This window comes from Squalius cephalus (genome assembly GCF_949319135.1).
Source record: "Squalius cephalus genome assembly, chromosome: 7".
NCBI lineage: Eukaryota > Metazoa > Chordata > Actinopteri > Cypriniformes > Leuciscidae > Squalius > Squalius cephalus.
The window spans coordinates 47,980,019-48,001,083 of record NC_137128.1 but is presented as its reverse complement, the minus strand read 5'-3'; the positions used below and the strand labels follow the sequence as shown (position 1 = coordinate 48,001,083).

Here is a 21,065-nt window from a genome sequence, read left to right as displayed (position 1 = left end):
TGTGTGTGTGTGTGAAGCTGATGGAAGTTATACCTGACGTGAGTAAGTGAGGAATCAGCTTGGGCCGTCACTTCAACCGTCTTACATTCGTCTCGATTTCTCTCCACCTCGTCACATCTTACCCCCTCTGATGCATTCTGGGACATCACCGGCCTGGCACCCTCCTCGGCTCTCTGACAGGAGAACACAGTGAACTACAATAACTCCTAACAGTGTTAAAGAATCCATGAAACGGCTCAGCCAGCCATGTTTTCTTTCCTATGTGTGCTGATGCGTTTCCTGTCGACACAGGGAGTCAGGTGGAACATATCAAAGAGAAGAGCCAATTTATAAGGAATATTAGATTTTTAGAAGGTTTACATTTAACTGTGTTTATGAGTTAATGATACTTTCTTTTACAAGTATAAAGATATAAAGGAGCTTACAGCTAGATGTGAATTAAACAAACGTTTGATTATCCCGTGGTCTTCACAATAAAGTGTGGCCTTCATCAGACCAGATCATCAGAAGGAGTGTGTAATCACTGATGCTGAACAAGTGTGTGTCTCTCGTTACCTGAGCGCTCGTCAGACTCTGAGCCGTGAGTGTGATGTCATCGTCCTCGATGCTGTCGGTGAACTCTTCATCTTCATCACTGCTGTCAGGATCTTCCTCATCTTCATCACTGCTGAATTCTGGAAGGAAACATCACAGACATTCAGATTCCTCCTCACACACTCCTTTATTTGAGTCGTCGCCTCATTCTGTCTCTCTACGTCTCTGATTATTTGTGTTTCCAGAGCCTAACCTCCAGCCAAACCTGTTTATCATCCGTTCTTCTGTCCTGCTGCCTTTCCTTCCTTCCTTCCTTCCTTCATCCCCACTCCCTTCCTTCCTTCATCCCCACTCCCTTCCTTCCTTCATCCCCACTCCCTTCCTTCCTTCCTTCCCTCCTCCCCACTCCCTTCCTTCCTTCCTCCCTCCCTACTCCCATCCTTCCTACCTCCCTCCCCACTCCCTTCCTTCCTTCCTTCCTCCCTCTCCCTTCCTTCCCTCCCTCCCTCCCTCCCTCCCTCCCTCCCTCTCCCCCTCTCCCCCTCCCTCTCCCCCTCCCCCCCTCCCTCTCCCCCTCCCTCTCCCCCTCCCTCTCCCCCTCCCTCTCCCCCTCCCTCTCCCCCTCCCTCTCCCCCTCTCCCTCTCTCCCTTCCTTCCTTCCTTCCTTCCTTCCTTCCCTCCCACTCCCTTCCTTCCTTCCCTCCCACTCCCTTCCTTCCTTCCCTCCCACTCCCTTCCTTCCTTCCCTCCCACTCCCTTCCTTCCTTGATCCCCACTCCCTTCCTCCCTTGATCCCCACTCCCTTCCTCCCTTGATCCCCACTCCCTTCCTCCCTTGATCCCCACTCCCTTCCTCCCTTGATCCCCACTCCCTTCCTCCCTTCCTTCCTTGATCCCCACTCCCTTCCTCCCTTCCTTCCTTCCTCCCTTCCTTCCTTCCTTCCTTCCTTCCTTCCTTGATCCCCACTCCCTTCCTCCCTTCCTTCCTTCCTTCCTTCCTTCCTTCCTTCCTTCCTTCCTTCCTTCCTTCATCCCCACGTCTGTCTCTCACATGAGGAGTGTAAAGGGAAAGTTCACACAGAACAAGTTCAAGTTCAAGACCTTTATTTATAAGAACATTCGCTTATTTACACAGCCGGTCATTCTAAAGCGCTATGACTGACAAAACAACATATTTGTCACAGTGTTTTGTTTTGACCATTCAATTAAAGTCAGTGGAGGCCAGCGTTTGTGTTTCTCTAAAGCTCTTCTTTTGTGTTAGGGTTAGGAAAGAAAGATTGATGACAGAATGATGACAGAAAGATTATTTCTGTGGGAACAATCCCTTTACAGTTACTTTCTGCTCTGCCATTCTAGATACATAAAAGGCCTGAAACTACAGTAGCAAAGAAAGAAGAAAGAAAGAAAGATTACTGTAGTACTGCTAGAATATGAAACTAACTATGAACTACAGATAAGCAGTTACACTAGAGATCAAAGTGACTTTATTCCACCCATGCTCATCAAAGGATCATTGGCATCTTTAAATCTTCAGATCTGTATAAAGACAATAATGTGATAAACTCTATGAATGGAAAATTTGTGCATGTTGTCATGCAGGACAGATAAATATAGATGAAGTGTTTTATATTGACAGATAAATATAGATGAAGTGTTTTATATTGACAGATAAATATATTTTAAGTGTTTTATATTGACAGATAAATATAAATTAAGTGTTTTATATTGACAGATAAATATAGATGTCGTGTTTTATATTGATAATGGTGCAAAGATCCAGATGGTGTTATCAAAGTCACTCGTTCAGCTAGTTTAAGATGTCAAAGGTTGCCACAATGCCTCAGCTAGAGTTTAAACCATCAGCAGAAATAATGGCCACCGGCACAACAGGAGGTACATAGGAATGCCCTAGGGCACAGGTGTCAAACTCAGTTCCTGGTGGGCCACAGCCCTACAGAGTTTTGTTACAACCCTGCTTCAACACACACACCTGCAGTTTTTAAATAAGCCTGAAGGACTTGATTAGCTGATCAGGTGTGTTTAATTAGGGTTGAAGCTAAACTCTGCAGGGCTGTGGCCCTCCAGGAACTGAGTTTGACACCCCTGCCCTAGGGTGACCTCTGACCTTCAGAATTATTTGATAAAGAGATGAGCGACCGATAGTCAAAGGATCTAAACATCAGATTGACTTATTATTTATTTAAAGCAGAAGTAACGTTATATCCTGGTCCTCTTTTACCTAAACTCATTACTTCAGACTTACGTGCCATCCAGAAACTTGCACTCTGCAAGTGAACGTTGTCTTGTGGTGCATCATCTCAAAGAGGCACAAAATCTCTTTCTCGGACCTTCACCATGACTGTTCCCTGCTGGTGGAATGATCTGCCTAACCCAACCCAAGTGGCTGAGTCCGTAGCCATTTTCAAGAAACAGCTGAAGATGCATCTTTTTCGGCAACACTTGATCCATTAATATTAACACTTTCTCTTTTATTCTATATCTATTTATAAAAAAATAAAATAAAATAAAAATACATGTACTGCGTTAGATTAAACTGAGAAGGGTCATAGCACTTGCATATTGCTGTCCTATTGTTAGTTTAACTGCTTCTATTGTTCTCATTTGTAAGCCGCTTTGGATAAAAGCGTCTGCTAAATGAATAAATGTAAATGTAAATGTCCTCACACTGTCAGAAATAATTTCACTTACTTAAAGTCGAGGGGGTCTATTAAACCAGCAGTGAAATCCTGCGATATACAGTGTGAGTAATGCAGTGAACAGTACCAGTTCAACAGCGCATGCTTTCTTTGGTGTTTCATCTTATAGTTCAGCTAATGATTTTAAATCTGCATATTGTCATCAAACCACACACAGTCACAGCCATGCAGATGTGATGAACGCTTTGCATGCATGTGTAAACGACTGCTAAACTGTTCAATGATAAATCAAAACAACACGTGTCTAGTGGCGTCTTCTACTGCGTCATCACTCACCTGTGATGTTTACGTTCATCTTAATCTGAGGATGAAATCTGAGGAAGCAACTATCCTGATTCAGAGAGATTTCTGACAGTTCGAAATAGATAATAATAAAAAAATAAAAAATACAAAAGGGTTTCGGCCAAGGAATCTGCTTAGATTTATTTCTTTTCAGTTTGAAGTACATGAAATAGATTTCATTTTTGCAGTTACAAGAACAAAGCAAGCTGAATGATGCAGTAAAAATCAGTTTCATTTGGCACTAAAGTATCGTCTTGTACAGTGTGTGTCACAGAAACAGAGCTTAAAGTTAGAAACCCACACACACACACACAGTACAGAGGAACAGCATATTTCTACATTTGCTTCTCAGAAAACGAGTCTGTGTAATTCAAATGGAACATGAAGGCATTTCTGGATCTCAAGTGTGTGAACTCAAAATCATGAATGAACACAGAACATCAACACCACACACACCATTCACAGGCAGACTACTGGGTAAAATGGATTAAACACATATATACTGTACAAACACACAGTTCTGGCGGGTTATGATCCTTCATGCTGGACTAGCACTTCATTCAGATTAGCGTCGGTGCCCCCCGCAGGCCCGGAGGCCAAATTCTGCCGTGTCCCACCTCCATAATCGGCCTGGTCCATCTCCAGTGTGTGTCGGTCCATCGCCAGCGCTGTGTGTCGACTCGTCTCCAGTGTGTTTACCAGCAGCTCCCGCAGCGCCTGAAGAGAGTCAAGCTGTTCATCCAGCGCTCGGGTCTTCTCAGCGCTGCTGGAGTCCAAACACACACAAGTTACAACAGAACCTTCACTCCAACCACACACAGGTTACAACAGAACCTTCACTTCAAACACACACAGATTACAACAGAACCTTCACTCCAACCACACACAGGTTACAACAGAACCTTCACTTCAACCACACACAGGTTACAACAGAACCTTCACTTCAACCACACACAGGTTACAACAGAACCTTCACTCCAACCACACACAGGTTACAACAGAACCTTCTCTCCAACCACACACAGGTTACAACAGAACCTTCTCTCCAACCACACACAGGTTACAACAGAACCTTCACTCCAACCACACACAGGTTACAACAGAACCTTCTCTCCAACCACACACAGGTTACAACAGAACCTTCACTCCAACCACACACAGGTTACAACAGAACCTTCACTCCAACCACACACAGGTTACAACAGAACCTTCACTTCAACCACACACAGGTTACAACAGAACCTTCACTCCAACCACACACAGGTTACAACAGAACCTTCACTTCAACCACACACAGGTTACAACAGAACCTTCTCTCCAACCACACACAGGTTACAACAGAACCTTCACTCCAACCACACACAGGTTACAACAGAACCTTCACTTCAACCACACACAGGTTACAACAGAACCTTCTCTCCAACCACACACAGGTTACAACAGAACCTTCACTCCAACCACACACAGGTTACAACAGAACCTTCACTCCAACCACACACAGGTTACAACAGAACCTTCCCTCCAACCACACACAGGTTACAACAGAACCTTCACTTCAACCACACACAGGTTACAACAGAACCTTCACTTCAACCACACACAGGCTACAACAGAACCTTCACTTCAACCACACACAGGTTACAACAGAACCTTCTCTCCAACCACACACAGGTTACAACAGAACCTTCACTTCAACCACACACAGGCTACAACAGAACCTTCACTTCAACCACACACAGGTTACAACAGAACCTTCACTTCAACCACACACAGGCTACAACAGAAACTTCTCTTCAACCACACAGAGGTTACAACAGAACCTTCTCTCCAACCACACACAGGTTACAACAGAACCTTCACTTCAACCACACACAGGTTACAACAGAACCTTCACTTCAACCACACACAGGCTACAACAGAAACTTCTCTTCAACCACACAGAGGTTACAACAGAACCTTCACTTCTAACACACACAGGCTACAACAGAACCTTCACTTCAACCACACACAGGTTACAACAGAACCTTCACTTCAACCACACACAGGTTACAACAGAACCTTCACTTCTAACACACACAGGTTACAACAGAACCTTCACTCCAACCACACACAGGTTACAACAGAACCTTCACTCCAACCACACACAGGCTACAACAGAACCTTCACTCCAAACACACACTGGTTACAACAGAACCTTCACTTCAACCACACACAGGTTACAACAGAACCTTCACTTCAACCACACACAGGTTACAACAGAACCTTCAACTCCAACCACACACAGGCTACAACAGAACCTTCACTTCAACCACACACAGGTTACAACAGAACCTTCACTCCAACCACACACAGGTTACAACATAACCTTCACTTCAACCACACACAGGTTACAACAGAACCTTCACTTCTAACACACACAGGTTACAACAGAACCTTCACTCCAAACACACACAGGTTACAACAGAACCTTCACTTCAACCACACACAGGTTACAACAGAACCTTCACTCCAAACACACACAGGTTACAACAGAACCTTCACTTCAACCACACACAGGTTACAACAGAACCTTCAACTCCAACCACACACAGGTTTACAACAGAACCTTCACTTCAACCACACTTCACTTCAACCACACACAGGCTACAACAGAACCTTCACTTCAACCACACACAGGTTACAACAGAACCTTCACTTCTAACACACACAGGTTACAACAGAACCTTCACTCCAAACACACACAGGTTACAACAGAACCTTCTCTCCAACCACACACAGGTTACAACAGAACCTTCACTTCAACCACACACAGGTTACAACAGAACCTTCCCTCCAACCACACACAGGTTACAACAGAACCTTCACTTCAACCACACACAGGTTACAACAGAACCTTCACTTCAACCACACACAGGTTACAACAGAACCTTCACTTCAAACACACACAGGTTACAACAGAACATTCACTTCAACCACACACAGGTTACAACAGAACCTTCACTTCAACCACACACAGCTTACAACAGAACCTTCACTCCAACCACACACAGGTTACAACAGAACCTTCACTCCAAACACACACAGGTTACAACAGAACCTTCACTTCAACCACACACAGGTTACAACAGAACCTTCAACTCCAACCACACACAGGTTTACAACAGAACCTTCACTTCAACCACACACAGGTTACAACAGAACCTTCAACTCCAACCACACACAGGTTTACAACAGAACCTTCACTCCAAACACACACAGGTTACAACAGAACCTTCCCTCCAACCACACACAGGTTACAACAGAACCTTCACTTCAACCACACACAGGTTACAACAGAACCTTCACTTCAACCACACACAGGTTACAACAGAACCTTCACTTCAAACACACACAGGTTACAACAGAACATTCACTTCAACCACACACAGGTTACAACAGAACCTTCATTTCAACCACACACAGCTTACAACAGAACCTTCACTCCAACCACACACAGGTTACAACAGAACCTTCACTCCAAACACACACAGGTTACAACAGAACCTTCACTTCAACCACACACAGGTTACAACAGAACCTTCAACTCCAACCACACACAGGTTTACAACAGAACCTTCACTTCAACCACACTTCACTTCAACCACACACAGGTTACAACAGAACCTTCACTCCAACCACACACAGGTTACAACAGAACCTTCACTTCAACCACACACAGGTTACAACAGAACCTTCACTTCTAACACACACAGGTTACAACAGAACCTTCACTCCAAACACACACAGGTTACAACAGAACCTTCACTTCAAACACACACAGGTTACAACAGAACATTCACTTCAACCACACACAGGTTACAACAGAACCTTCCCTCCAACCACACACAGGTTACAACAGAACCTTCACTTCAAACACACACAGGTTACAACAGAACCTTCACTTCAACCACACACAGGTTACAACAGAACCTTCACTTCAAACACACACAGGTTACAACAGAACATTCACTTCAACCACACACAGGTTACAACAGAACCTTCACTTCAACCACACACAGCTTACAACAGAACCTTCACTCCAACCACACACAGGTTACAACAGAACCTTCACTCCAAACACACACAGGTTACAACAGAACCTTCACTTCAACCACACACAGGTTACAACAGAACCTTCAACTCCAACCACACACAGGTTTACAACAGAACCTTCACTTCAACCACACTTCACTTCAACCACACACAGGTTACAACAGAACCTTCACTCCAACCACACACAGGTTACAACAGAACCTTCACTTCAACCACACACAGGTTACAACAGAACCTTCAGTTCTAACACACACAGGTTACAACAGAACCTTCACTCCAAACACACACAGGTTACAACAGAACCTTCACTTCAACCACACACAGGTTACAACAGAACCTTCACTTCAAACACACACAGGTTACAACAGAACATTCACTTCAACCACACACAGGTTACAACAGAACCTTCCCTCCAACCACACACAGGTTACAACAGAACCTTCACTTCAAACACACACAGGTTACAACAGAACCTTCACTTCAACCACACACAGGTTACAACAGAACCTTCACTTCAACCACACACAGCTTACAACAGAACCTTCACTCCAACCACACACAGGTTACAACAGAACCTTCACTTCAACCACACACAGGTTACAACAGAACCTTCAACTCCAACCACACACAGGTTACAACAGAACCTTCACTTCAACCACACACAGGTTACAACAGAACCTTCACTTCAACCACACACAGCTTACAACAGAACCTTCACTCCAACCACACACAGGTTACAACAGAACCTTCACTTCAACCACACACAGGTTACAACAGAACCTTCACTTCAACCACACACAGGTTACAACAGAACCTTCACTTCAACCACACACAGCTTACAACAGAACCTTCACTCCAACCACACACAGGTTACAACAGAACCTTCACTCCAACCACACACAGGCTACAACAGAACCTTCACTTCAACCACACACAGGTTACAACAGAACCTTCACTTCTAACACACACAGGTTACAACAGAACCTTCACTCCAAACACACACAGGTTACAACAGAACCTTCACTTCAAACACACACAGGTTACAACAGATCCTTCACTTCAACCACACACAGCTTACAACAGAACCTTCACTTCTAACACACACAGGTTACAACAGAACCTTCACTCCAAACACACACAGGTTACAACAGAACCTTCACTCCAACCACACACAGGTTACAACAGAACCTTCAACTCCAACCACACACAGGTTTACAACAGAACATTCACTTCAACCACACTTCACTTCAACCACACACAGGTTACAACAGAACCTTCACTTCTAACACACACAGGTTACAACAGAACCTTCACTCCAAACACACACAGGTTACAACAGAACATTCACTTCAACCACACACAGGTTACAACAGATCCTTCACTTCAACCACACACAGCTTACAACAGAACCTTCACTCCAACCACACACAGGTTACAACAGAACCTTCACTTCAACCACACACAGGTTACAACAGAACCTTCACTTCTAACACACACAGGTTACAACAGAACCTTCACTCCAAACACACACAGGTTACAACAGAACCTTCTCTCCAACCACACACAGGTTACAACAGAACCTTCTCTCCAACCACACACAGGTTACAACAGAACCTTCACTTCAACCACACACAGGTTACAACAGAACCTTCACTTCAAACACACACAGGTTACAACAGAACATTCACTTCAACCACACACAGGTTACAACAGATCCTTCACTTCAACCACACACAGCTTACAACAGAACCTTCACTCCAACCACACACAGGTTACAACAGAACCTTCACTTCAACCACACACAGGTTACAACAGAACCTTCACTTCTAACACACACAGGTTACAACAGAACCTTCTCTCCAACCACACACAGGTTACAACAGAACCTTCTCTCCAACCACACACAGGTTACAACAGAACCTTCACTTCAACCACACACAGGTTACAACAGAACCTTCACTTCAACCACACACAGGTTACAACAGAACCTTCACTTCAACCACACACAGGTTACAACAGAACCTTCTCTCCAACCACACACAGGCTACAACAGAACCTTCACTTCAACCACACACAGGTTACAACAGAACCTTCACTTCAACCACACACAGGTTACAACAGAACCTTCTCTCCAACCACACACAGGCTACAACAGAACCTTCACTCCAACCACACACAGGTTACAACAGAACCTTCACTTCAACCACACACAGGTTACAACAGAACCTTCACTTCTAACACACACAGGTTACAACAGAACCTTCTCTCCAACCACACACAGGTTACAACAGAACCTTCTCTCCAACCACACACAGGTTACAACAGAACCTTCACTTCAACCACACACAGGTTACAACAGAACCTTCACTTCAACCACACACAGGTTACAACAGAACCTTCACTTCAACCACACACAGGTTACAACAGAACCTTCTCTCCAACCACACACAGGTTACAACAGAACCTTCACTTCAACCACACACAGGTTACAACAGAACCTTCTCTCCAACCACACACAGGCTACAACAGAACCTTCTCTCCAACCACACACAGGTTACAACAGAACCTTCACTTCAACCACACACAGGTTACAACAGAACCTTCACTTCAACCACACACAGGTTACAACAGAACCTTCACTTCAACCACACACAGGTTACAACAGAACCTTCTCTCCAACCACACACAGGCTACAACAGAACCTTCACTCCAACCACACACAGGTTACAACAGAACCTTCACTTCAACCACACACAGGTTACAACAGAACCTTCACTTCTAACACACACAGGTTACAACAGAACCTTCTCTCCAACCACACACAGGTTACAACAGAACCTTCTCTCCAACCACACACAGGTTACAACAGAACCTTCACTTCAACCACACACAGGTTACAACAGAACCTTCACTTCAACCACACACAGGTTACAACAGTACCTTCTCTCCAACCACACACAGGTTACAACAGAACCTTCACTTCAACCACACACAGGTTACAACAGAACCTTCACTCCAACCACACACAGGTTACAACAGAACCTTCACTCCAACCACACACAGGCTACAACAGAACCTTCACTCCAACCACACACAGGCTACAACAGAACCTTCACTCCAACCACACACAGGCTACAACAGAACCTTCACTCCAACCACACACAGGTTACAACAGAACCTTCTCTCCAACCACACACAGCTTACAACAGAACCTTCATTTCAAACACACACAGGTTACAACAGAACCTTCACTTCAAACACACACAGGTTACAACAGAACCTTCACTCCAACCACACAAAGGTTACAACAGAACCTTCTCTCCAACCACACACAGGTTACAACAGAACCTTCACTCCAACCACACACAGGTTACAACAGAAACTTCTCTCCAACCACACAAAGGTTACAACAGAACCTTCTCTCCAACCACACACAGGTTACAACAGAACCTTCACTCCAACCACACACAGGTTACAACAGAAACTTCTCTCCAACCACACACAGGTTACAACAGAACCTTCTCTCCAACCACACACAGGTTACAACAGAACCTTCACTCCAACCACACACAGGTTACAACAGAACCTTCACTCCAACCACACACAGGTTACAACAGAAACTTCTCTCCAACCACACACAGATTACAACAGAACCTTCTCTCCAACCACACACAGATTACAACAGAACCTTCACTTCTAACACACACAGGTTACAACAGAACCTTCACTTCAACCACACACAGGTTACAACAGAACCTTCACTCCAACCACACACAGGTTACAACAGAACATTCACTGTGAACATTCACAGCTTCAGGTCTTAAAGGAGGAGTTCAGGTAGAAATCAATATTCTGTCAACATTTTCAACGGCACAATTTCAACAACACATTCATACACAGACAAATCAACATCATGAGTGATGGATATCAACAATGTCATGGACACACACACACACACACACACTGATATTATGGATATGTGCTTGTGTTCTGACCTGTCTGCTGGACTCTGGACACCTCTGAGCGACTGATAAAGACTCTTCTCGGCTCTCAGAGCTTCATTCAGCGCCTGCTGCTCCGACACAAGCTGCTGCAGGACACACTGACACACACACACACACAACATGAGTACACACACACATATACTACTCGCACTCAAGTACAGGATGGTAATTCATGATCTTACCTGCTGATCAGAGCTCAATGTGTCATGATGCCTCGCAGCCAGAAGAGAGCGCAACTCTGACAGCTCCCGCTACACACACACAAACACACACACACACACACACACACAAACACACACACACACACACACACACACACACACACACACACACACACACACACACACACACACACAAAAGGACAGAGAAACAATTAGGTCAGTTTTTTATCAACCATTTTGACTCCAAACCCCTCCATTGTCCACAACAATATTTGAAGGCTCTGTGACTTTTCCAGTTGTTCATGATTTACTGGAAAAGGATTTTTACTAATATTTTATAATTTCATATAATTAGACAAATGTATATTAATTAAATGTATAAGAACATCCATGGTGTTTAAATGATTTTCTAGGTCTAGAACTGCCTTGATGTTTGGTTGTTTTAGCTTATTTTAAAGCTTTTTTTGTATTGTTTTTGTTTTATTGCCCCCTGCTTGATAACCACTACCATACCCCCATAGTGTTTATTTCAGCTAGTGAGCTCAATCTGAGAATAATTCATACAATATTTCAGTATTACTTCTGAGTCTGGGTGGTTTGGGTGAGTCTGCAGCCCCAAAGCAGAGTTAATATTAGGCAATTATTTCAAAACATTTACTGTATTAACCCTTTACCCCACACCCCCTATTTTGGCAAGCGGGGTATAGATGATAAACCCAAAATAAAAAAGGTTGCTGCTCATAAGTCATTCTGAGTAGACACATAATCAACATATATTTAGAAAGCCAACACGACAGTTTATAGTTCAAGAATTAGCCTACTCAGGCTGCTATTAATATAGAGATATATAAGCTCAAACATAAAAAAACTAAAATAAAAATATTAAGAATATAATTTTAAAATGTATAAAAATGTTATGTGAATGTAGTATAAGAACTTATAACCACTTAAACGGAAGCCACAAGTGTGGTCATGCTTCATTTCAGATCTGAGGATGATATCTCTAAAACTATACATTTTATTAAACATTTTCTAAGATCATGTTGTGAGTTTTTAGAGAAGGGTGATAAGATGCCAATCAAATATTTTATTGACCTTTAAACACCCATTTGCAGTCTGTTATCTGCCTGGCGACGAGAACTGCTCAATTCATGTTCTATTATTCTCACTCAATGAATCTTCATTATTCTTTTATCGTTATTCTTTTGTTTGTATTCAGCCATTATAGCCTTTATTCTGACATTATGTGGCTTGGCCATCTAAACCACTTTCATCCCACATACATTAATCCACCTATTATCTGAATCCACCCATTATCTATCATATTTCTAGAAAACAAACAAAAAAAGCATATTCTTGGGACCTTATGTGAATTCTTGTAACAAAATAGATTGTGAAATAGATATAGCTCCTGGCACATCATTACCATGGTAATAAGTATTCAAATAACCTTTCTAATTTATTCAATGAACACATTGGCATTTCCAAAGTTTAGGACATGGATTGTGAAAAGTGATATACAAATAAAAATGACATGATTTGATGTGTGTTTTACCTCAGTCTCTCTTTGTTTTCTGAGGGTCAGCTGTAGCTCATCTCTGACCGCTTGAATCTCTAGATCGCCTGAGCTGCTCGTACACACAGCTGCTCAACGTAAACACACACACACACACTCAGAATGAAGAGAATCATTTTAATTGATCAAATGTTGACTGTACAGCGGTGGCACTCACCCAGTTCTGCTGCTGTGGAGCTCTGACCCTGCAGTAACTCCTGCATACACAACACATCGTTACCACAGTACATTTACACACAGCACATAATTACCATGGTACATTTACACACAGCACATCATTAACGCGGTGCATTTACACACAACACATCATTACCATGTTAGACTTACACACAGCACATCTTTACCGTGGTACATTAACGGTACATTCACACACAACACATCATTACCGTGGTACATTTACACATAACACATCATTACCCTGGTAGATTTACACACAGCACATCATTACCGCGTTACATTTACACACAACACACTATTACCATGGTAGACTTACACACAGCACATCTTTACCGTGGTACATTAACGGTACATTCACACACAACACATCATTACCACGGTACATTTACACACAACACATCATTACCACGGTACATTTACACACAACACATCATTACCATGGTAGACTTACACACAGCACATCTTTACCGTGGTACATTAACGGTACATTAACAGTACATTTACACACAACACATCATTACCACGGTACATTTACACACAACACATCATTACCACGGTACATTTACACACAACACATCATTACCACGGTACATTTACACACAACACATCATTACCACGGTACATTTACACACAACACATCATTACCACGGTACATTTACACACAACACATCATTACCCTGGTAGATTTACACATAACACATCATTCCCACGGTACATTTACACACAACACATCATTAACGCGGTGCATTTACACACAACACATCATTACCATGTTAGACTTACACACAGCACATCTTTACCGTGGTACATTAACGGTACATTTACACACAACACATCATTACCACGGTACATTTACACACAACACATCATTACCACGGTACATTTACACACAACACATCATTACCACGGTACATTTACACATAACACATCATTACCCTGGTAGATTTACACATAACACATCATTACCACGGTACATTTACACACAACACATCATTACCACGGTACATTTACACACAACACATCATTACCACGGTACATTTACACACAGCACATCATTACCACGGTACATTTACACACAACACATCATTACCACGGTACATTTACACACAACACATCATTACCACGGTACATTTACACACAACACATCATTACCCTGGTAGATTTACACATAACACATCATTACCACGGTACATTTACACACAGCACATCATTACCACGGTACATTTACACACAGCACATCATTACCATGTTAGACTTACACACAGCACATCTTTACCGTGGTACATTAATGGTACATTCACACACAACACATCATTACCATGGTAGATTTACACACACCACATCATTACCATAGTACATTTACACACACCACATCATTACCACGGTACATTTACACACAACACATCATTACCACGGTACATTTACACACAGCACATCATTACCGCGGTACATTTACACACCTCACATCATTACCGCGGTACATTTACACACCTCACATCATTACCACGGTACATTTACACACAACACATCATTACCACGGTACATTTACACACAACACATCATTACCCTGGTAGATTTACACATAACACATCATTACCACGGTACATTTACACACAGCACATCATTACCATGTTAGACTTACACACAGCACATCTTTACCGTGGTACATTAACGGTACATTCACACACAACACATCATTACCATGGTAGATTTACACACACCACATCATTACCATAGTACATTTACACACACCACATCATTACCACGGTACATTTACACACAACACATCATTACCACGGTACATTTACACACAGCACATCATTACCGCGGTACATTTACACACAGCACATCTTTACCGTGGTACATTAACGGTACATTCACACACAACACATCATTACCATGGTAGATTTACACACACCACATCATTACCATAGTACATTTACACACACCACATCATTACCACGGTACATTCACACAAAACACATCATTACCACGGTACATTTACACACAACACATCATTACCACGGTACATTTACACACAACACATCATTACCATTGGAAGACTTACACACAGCACATCATTACCGTGGTAATACAATTATTAGAAAATAATCACTTTAGTAAGGAATAAAAACACTATAACAGCAGAAGTGTGTGAATCTGATGAAGCTCGATAAATGAATTGTAAAAATTAAGTCTGTTTTAGGGCATTAAATTTCAAAATCACTTAAAACAAATTTAGCCCAAAAGGCTCATGACATGAACAAATAATGACTTAAATAATCATTACAGTGATGAACACAGTAAAGAGCAGCTTGTGTAAATATGTTTTCTCTGACCTGTATGAAGGAGTCTTTCTCCTTGAGGACGTTCTGGAGTCTCTTCAGTTCTCGGACCGCAGGAACATCTCTCTCTCTCTCCCGGTTCACATCGTGCAGCTCCTGTTCCCGTGACGACAGCTGCCGACGCAACTCCTGCAACTGAGCAGATCGCTCGGATATCACCCGTCCCAACCTCTCCCCGTAATCCTGAGGGAACACGGGAAACATGAGGAGACCAGCACACAGGACAGAACATGAGGAAATCCTGAGGGAACACGGGAAACATGAGGAGACCAGCACACAGGACAGAACATGAGGAAATCCTGAGGGAACACGGGAAACATGAGGAGACCAGCACAGAGGACAAACATGAGGAAATCCTGAGGGAACATGGGAGACATGAGGAGACCAGCACACAAGACAGAACATGAGGAAATCCTGAGGGAACACGGGAAACATGAGGAGACCAGCACACAAGACAGAACATGAGGAAATCCTGAGGGAACACGGGAGACATGAGGAGACCAGCACACAGGACAGAACATGAGGAAATCCTGAGGGAACACGGGAGACATGAGGAGACCAGCACACAGGACAGAACATGAGGAAATCCAGAGGGAACACGGGAGACATGAGGAGACCAGCACACAGGACAGAACATGAGGAAATCCTGAGGGAACACGGGAGACATGAGGAGACCAGCACACAGGACAGAACATGAGGAAATCCAGAGGGAACACGGGAGACATGAGGAGACCAGCACACAAGACAGAACATGAGGAAATCCTGAGGGAACACGGGAGACATGAGGAGACCAGCACACAGGACAGAACATGAGGAAATCCTGAGGGAACACGGGAGACATGAGGAGACCAGCACACAGGACAGAACATGAGGAAATCCTGAGGGAACACGGGAGACATGAGGAGACCAGCACACAAGACAGAACATGAGGAAATCCTGAGGGAACACGGGAGACATGAGGAGACCAGCACACAGGACAGAACATGAGGAAATCCTGAGGGAACACGGGAGACATGAGGAGACCAGCACAGAGGACAGAACATGAGGAAATCCTGAGGGAACACGGGAGACATGAAGAAACCAGCACAGAGGACAGAACATGAGGAAATCCTGAGGGAACACGGGAAACATCAGGAGACCAGCACAGAGGACAAACATGAGGAAATCCTGAGGGAACACGGGAAACATCAGGAGACCAGCACAGAGGACAAACATGAGGAAATCCTGAGGGAACATGGGAAACATGAGGAGACCAGCACACAGGACAGAACATGAGGAAATCCTGAGGGAACACGGGAAACATCAGGAGACCAGCACAGAGGACAAACATGAGGAAATCCTGAGGGAACATGGGAAACATGAGGAGACCAGCACACAGGACAGAACATGAGGAAATCCTGAGGGAACATGGGAAACATGAGGAGACCAGCACACATGACAGAACATGAGGAAATCCTGAGGGAACACGGGAAACATGAGGAGACCAGCACACAGGACAGAACATGAGGAAATCCTGAGGGAACACGGGAGACATGAGGAGACCAGCACACAGGACAGAACATGAGGAAATCCTGAGGGAACATGGGAAACATGAGGAGACCAGCACACAGGACAGAACATGAGGAAATCCTGAGGGAACACGGGAAACATGAGGAGACCAGCACACAGGACAGAACATGAGGAAATCCTGAGGGAACACGGGAGACATGAGGAGACCAGCACACAGGACAGAACATGAGGAAATCCTGAGGGAACACGGGAGACATGAGGAGACCAGCACACAGGACAGAACATGAGGAAATCCTGAGGGAACACGGGAGACATGAGGAGACCAGCACACAGGACAGAACATGAGGAAATCCTGAGGGAACATGGGAGACATGAGGAGACCAGCACACAGGACAGAACATGAGGAAATCCTGAGGGAACACGGGAGACATGAGGAGACCAGCACACAGGACAGAACATGAGGAAATCCTGAGGGAACACGGGAGACATGAGGAGACCAGCACACAAGACAGAACATGAGGAAATCCTGAGGGAACACGGGAGACATGAGGAGACCAGCACACAAGACAGAACATGAGGAAATCCTGAGGGAACACGGGAGACATGAGGAGACCAGCACACAGGACAGAACATGAGGAAATCCTGAGGGAGACATGAGGAGACCAGCACACAGGACAGAACATGAGGAAATCCTGAGGGAACACGGGAGACATGAGGAGACCAGCACACAGGACAGAACATGAGGAAATCCTGAGGGAACACGGGAGACATGAGGAGACCAGCACACAGGACAGAACATGAGGAAATCCTGAGGGAACACGGGAGACATGAGGAGACCAGCACACAAGACAGAACATGAGGAAATCCTGAGGGAACACGGGAGACATGAGGAGACCAGCACACAAGACAGAACATGAGGAAATCCTGAGGGAACACGGGAGACATGAGGAGACCAGCACACAGGACAGAACATGAGGAAATCCTGAGGGAACATGGGAGACATGAGGAGACCAGCACACAAGACAGAACATGAGGAAATCCTGAGGGAACACGGGAGACATGAGGAGACCAGCACACAGGACAGAACATGAGGAAATCCTGAGGGAACACGGGAGACATGAGGAGACCAGCACACAGGACAGAACATGAGGAAATCCTGAGGGAGACATGAGGAGACCAGCACACAAGACAGAACATGAGGAAATCCTGAGGGAACACGGGAGACATGAAGAAACGAGCACAGAGGACAGAGCATGATAACTGCTGATCATGGGCACCTTCATCTCCTGGTCTCTGGAGCTGATGGTGTCGAGCAGCTCCGTCAGGTGTGTGTGGTGTTCCTGCAGCTGGAGACTGCGCTCTGACATCACTTCCTGAAACAGACGCTCACTCGTGGAGAGATGAGCCTGGAGTTCCTGCAGGACATCAGTGGCCGACAGCTTTCCCAACAACACTGACCGGAGCTCCTGTAACACACAGACTGACACTCAGCTGCCGCAGGTTATGCCTGTTGAATGATTGTGCTGTGTGTAAATGTACCACAGTAATGAATGATGTGAGGTGTGTAAATGTACCGTGGTAATGATGTGCTGTGTGTAAATGTACCGCGGTAATGATGTGCTGTGTGTAAATATACAGCGGTAATGATGTGCTGTGTGTAAATGTACCGTGGTAATCATGTGAGGTGTGTAAATGTACCGTGGTAATGATGTGCTGTGTGTAAATGTACCGCGGTAATGATGTGCTGTGTGTAAATATACAGCGGTAATGGTGTGCTGTGTGTAAATGTACCGTGGTAATCATGTGAGGTGTGTAAATGTACCGTGGTAATGATGTGCTGTGTGTAAATGTACCGTGGTAATGATGTGCTGTGTGTAAATGTACCACGGTAAGGGTGTGCTGTGTGTAAATGTACCGTGGTAATGATGTGCTGTGTGTAAATGTACCGCGGTAATGGTGTGCTGTGTGTAAATGTACCGTGGTAATCATGTGAGGTGTGTAAATGTACCGTGGTAATGATGTGCTGTGTGTAAATGTACCGCGGTAATGATGTGCTGTGTGTAAATATACAGCGGTAATGATGTGCTGTGTGTAAATGTACCGTGGTAATGATGTGCTGTGTGTAAATGTACCGTGGTAATCATGTGCTGTGTGTAAATGTACCGCGGTAATGATGTGAGGTGTGTAAATGTACCGCGGTAATAATGTGCTGTGTGTAAATGTACCGTGGTAATCATGTGCTGTGTGTAAATGTACCGCGGTAATGATGTGCTGTGTGTAAATGTACCGCGGTAATGATGTGCTGTGTGTAAATGTACCGTGGTAATGATGTGCTGTGTGTAAATATACAGCGGTAATGATGTGCTGTGTGTAAATGTACCGTGGTAATGATGTGCTGTGTGTAAATGTACCGTGGTAATCATGTGCTGTGTGTAAATGTACCGCGGTAATGATGTGAGGTGTGTAAATGTACCGCGGTAATGATGTGCTGTGTGTAAATGTACCGTGGTAATCATGTGCTGTGTGTAAATGTACCGCGGTAATGATGTGCTGTGTGTAAATGTACCGTGGTAATCATGTGCTGTGTGTAAATATACCGCGGTAATGATGTGCTGTGTGTAAATGTACCGCGGTAATGATGTGCTGTGTGTAAATGTACCGCGGTAATGATGTGCTGTGTGTAAATGTACCGCGGTAATGATGTGCTGTGTGTAAATATACAGCGGTAATGATGTGCTGTGTGTAAATGTACCGTGGTAATGATGTGCTGTGTGTAAATGTACCGTGGTAATCATGTGCTGTGTGTAAATATACAGCGGTAATGATGTGAGGTGTGTAAATGTACCGCGGTAATGATGTGCTGTGTGTAAATGTACCGTGGTAATCATGTGCTGTGTGTAAATGTACCGCGGTAATGATGTGCTGTGTGTAAATGTACCGCGGTAATGATGTGCTGTGTGTAAATGTACCGTGGTAATGATGTGAGGTGTGTAAATGTACCGTGGTAATGATGTGCTGTGTGTAAATGTACCGTGGTAATGATGTGAGGTGTGTAAATGTACCGTGGTAATGATGTGAGGTGTGTAAATGTACCGTGGTAATGATGTACTGTGTGTAAATGTACCACGGTAATGATGTGCTGTGTGTAAATATACCGTGGTAATTATGTGTTTGTATCTGACTCAAGCCTAGCGAGTGCGTTTACCTCGGTCTCTTTGCTATGTGTGTGTAGAGCCGTTTGCAGCCGCTGGATGACGCCGTCTCTTTCTCGAACAGCGAGTGTGTGTTTCTCATCGCTCTGCTGTTTCATCCACTCCAGCTTTCGGCACATTTCCAGTGTTCTCTCTAATTCCAGCTCTTTACTGCGCACCAGAGCATCCAGACCCTGCACACACACACACACACACACACACACACATACACATTCAGAGAGTTCATCACAGCTCAGCAGTGTGCGTGTGATGGCTGATGATGACACACACCGTGACGGTGTCGTTGGTGTTGTTGAGGACGCAGCGCAGTCTCTCCAGGTCTCGGTCTTTGTCGCGCAGCATCAGCTGCAGTCGATGCACTTCAGCGTCCTTCTCCTCCAGACAGAGGAACTTCTCATCGATCGAGCGCTGAAACACACACACACATACACGTTACAGCAGAACTTCCCATCGATCG

At 44.3% G+C, this 21,065-nt stretch overlaps 1 protein-coding gene across 14 annotated transcripts in view; it reads right to left on the bottom strand.

Annotated features, from left to right (window-relative positions):
* The window catches only part of LOC307161991 (myomegalin), a 73,896-nt gene that overhangs the window by 34,843 nt on the left and 17,988 nt on the right, over nt 1-21,065 (bottom strand). For 13 of the 14 annotated variants that reach the window (XM_079877012.1, XM_079877013.1, XM_079877017.1 and 10 more), the window contains exons 8-18: nt 20,879-21,016; nt 20,602-20,781; nt 18,674-18,862; nt 15,882-16,070; nt 13,523-13,562; nt 13,345-13,433; nt 11,811-11,879; nt 11,620-11,726; nt 4,150-4,298; nt 556-674; nt 34-173 (exon numbers count right to left, since the gene is read on the bottom strand). In XM_079877012.1, the coding sequence (XP_079733138.1) occupies nt 34-173; nt 556-674; nt 4,150-4,298; nt 11,620-11,726; nt 11,811-11,879; nt 13,345-13,433; nt 13,523-13,562; nt 15,882-16,070; nt 18,674-18,862; nt 20,602-20,781; nt 20,879-21,016 (1,409 nt within the window). The remainder of the gene's footprint in view (nt 1-33; nt 174-555; nt 675-4,149; nt 4,299-11,619; nt 11,727-11,810; nt 11,880-13,344; nt 13,434-13,522; nt 13,563-15,881; nt 16,071-18,673; nt 18,863-20,601; nt 20,782-20,878; nt 21,017-21,065) is intronic. The other variant, XM_079877016.1, reaches the window with a different exon arrangement.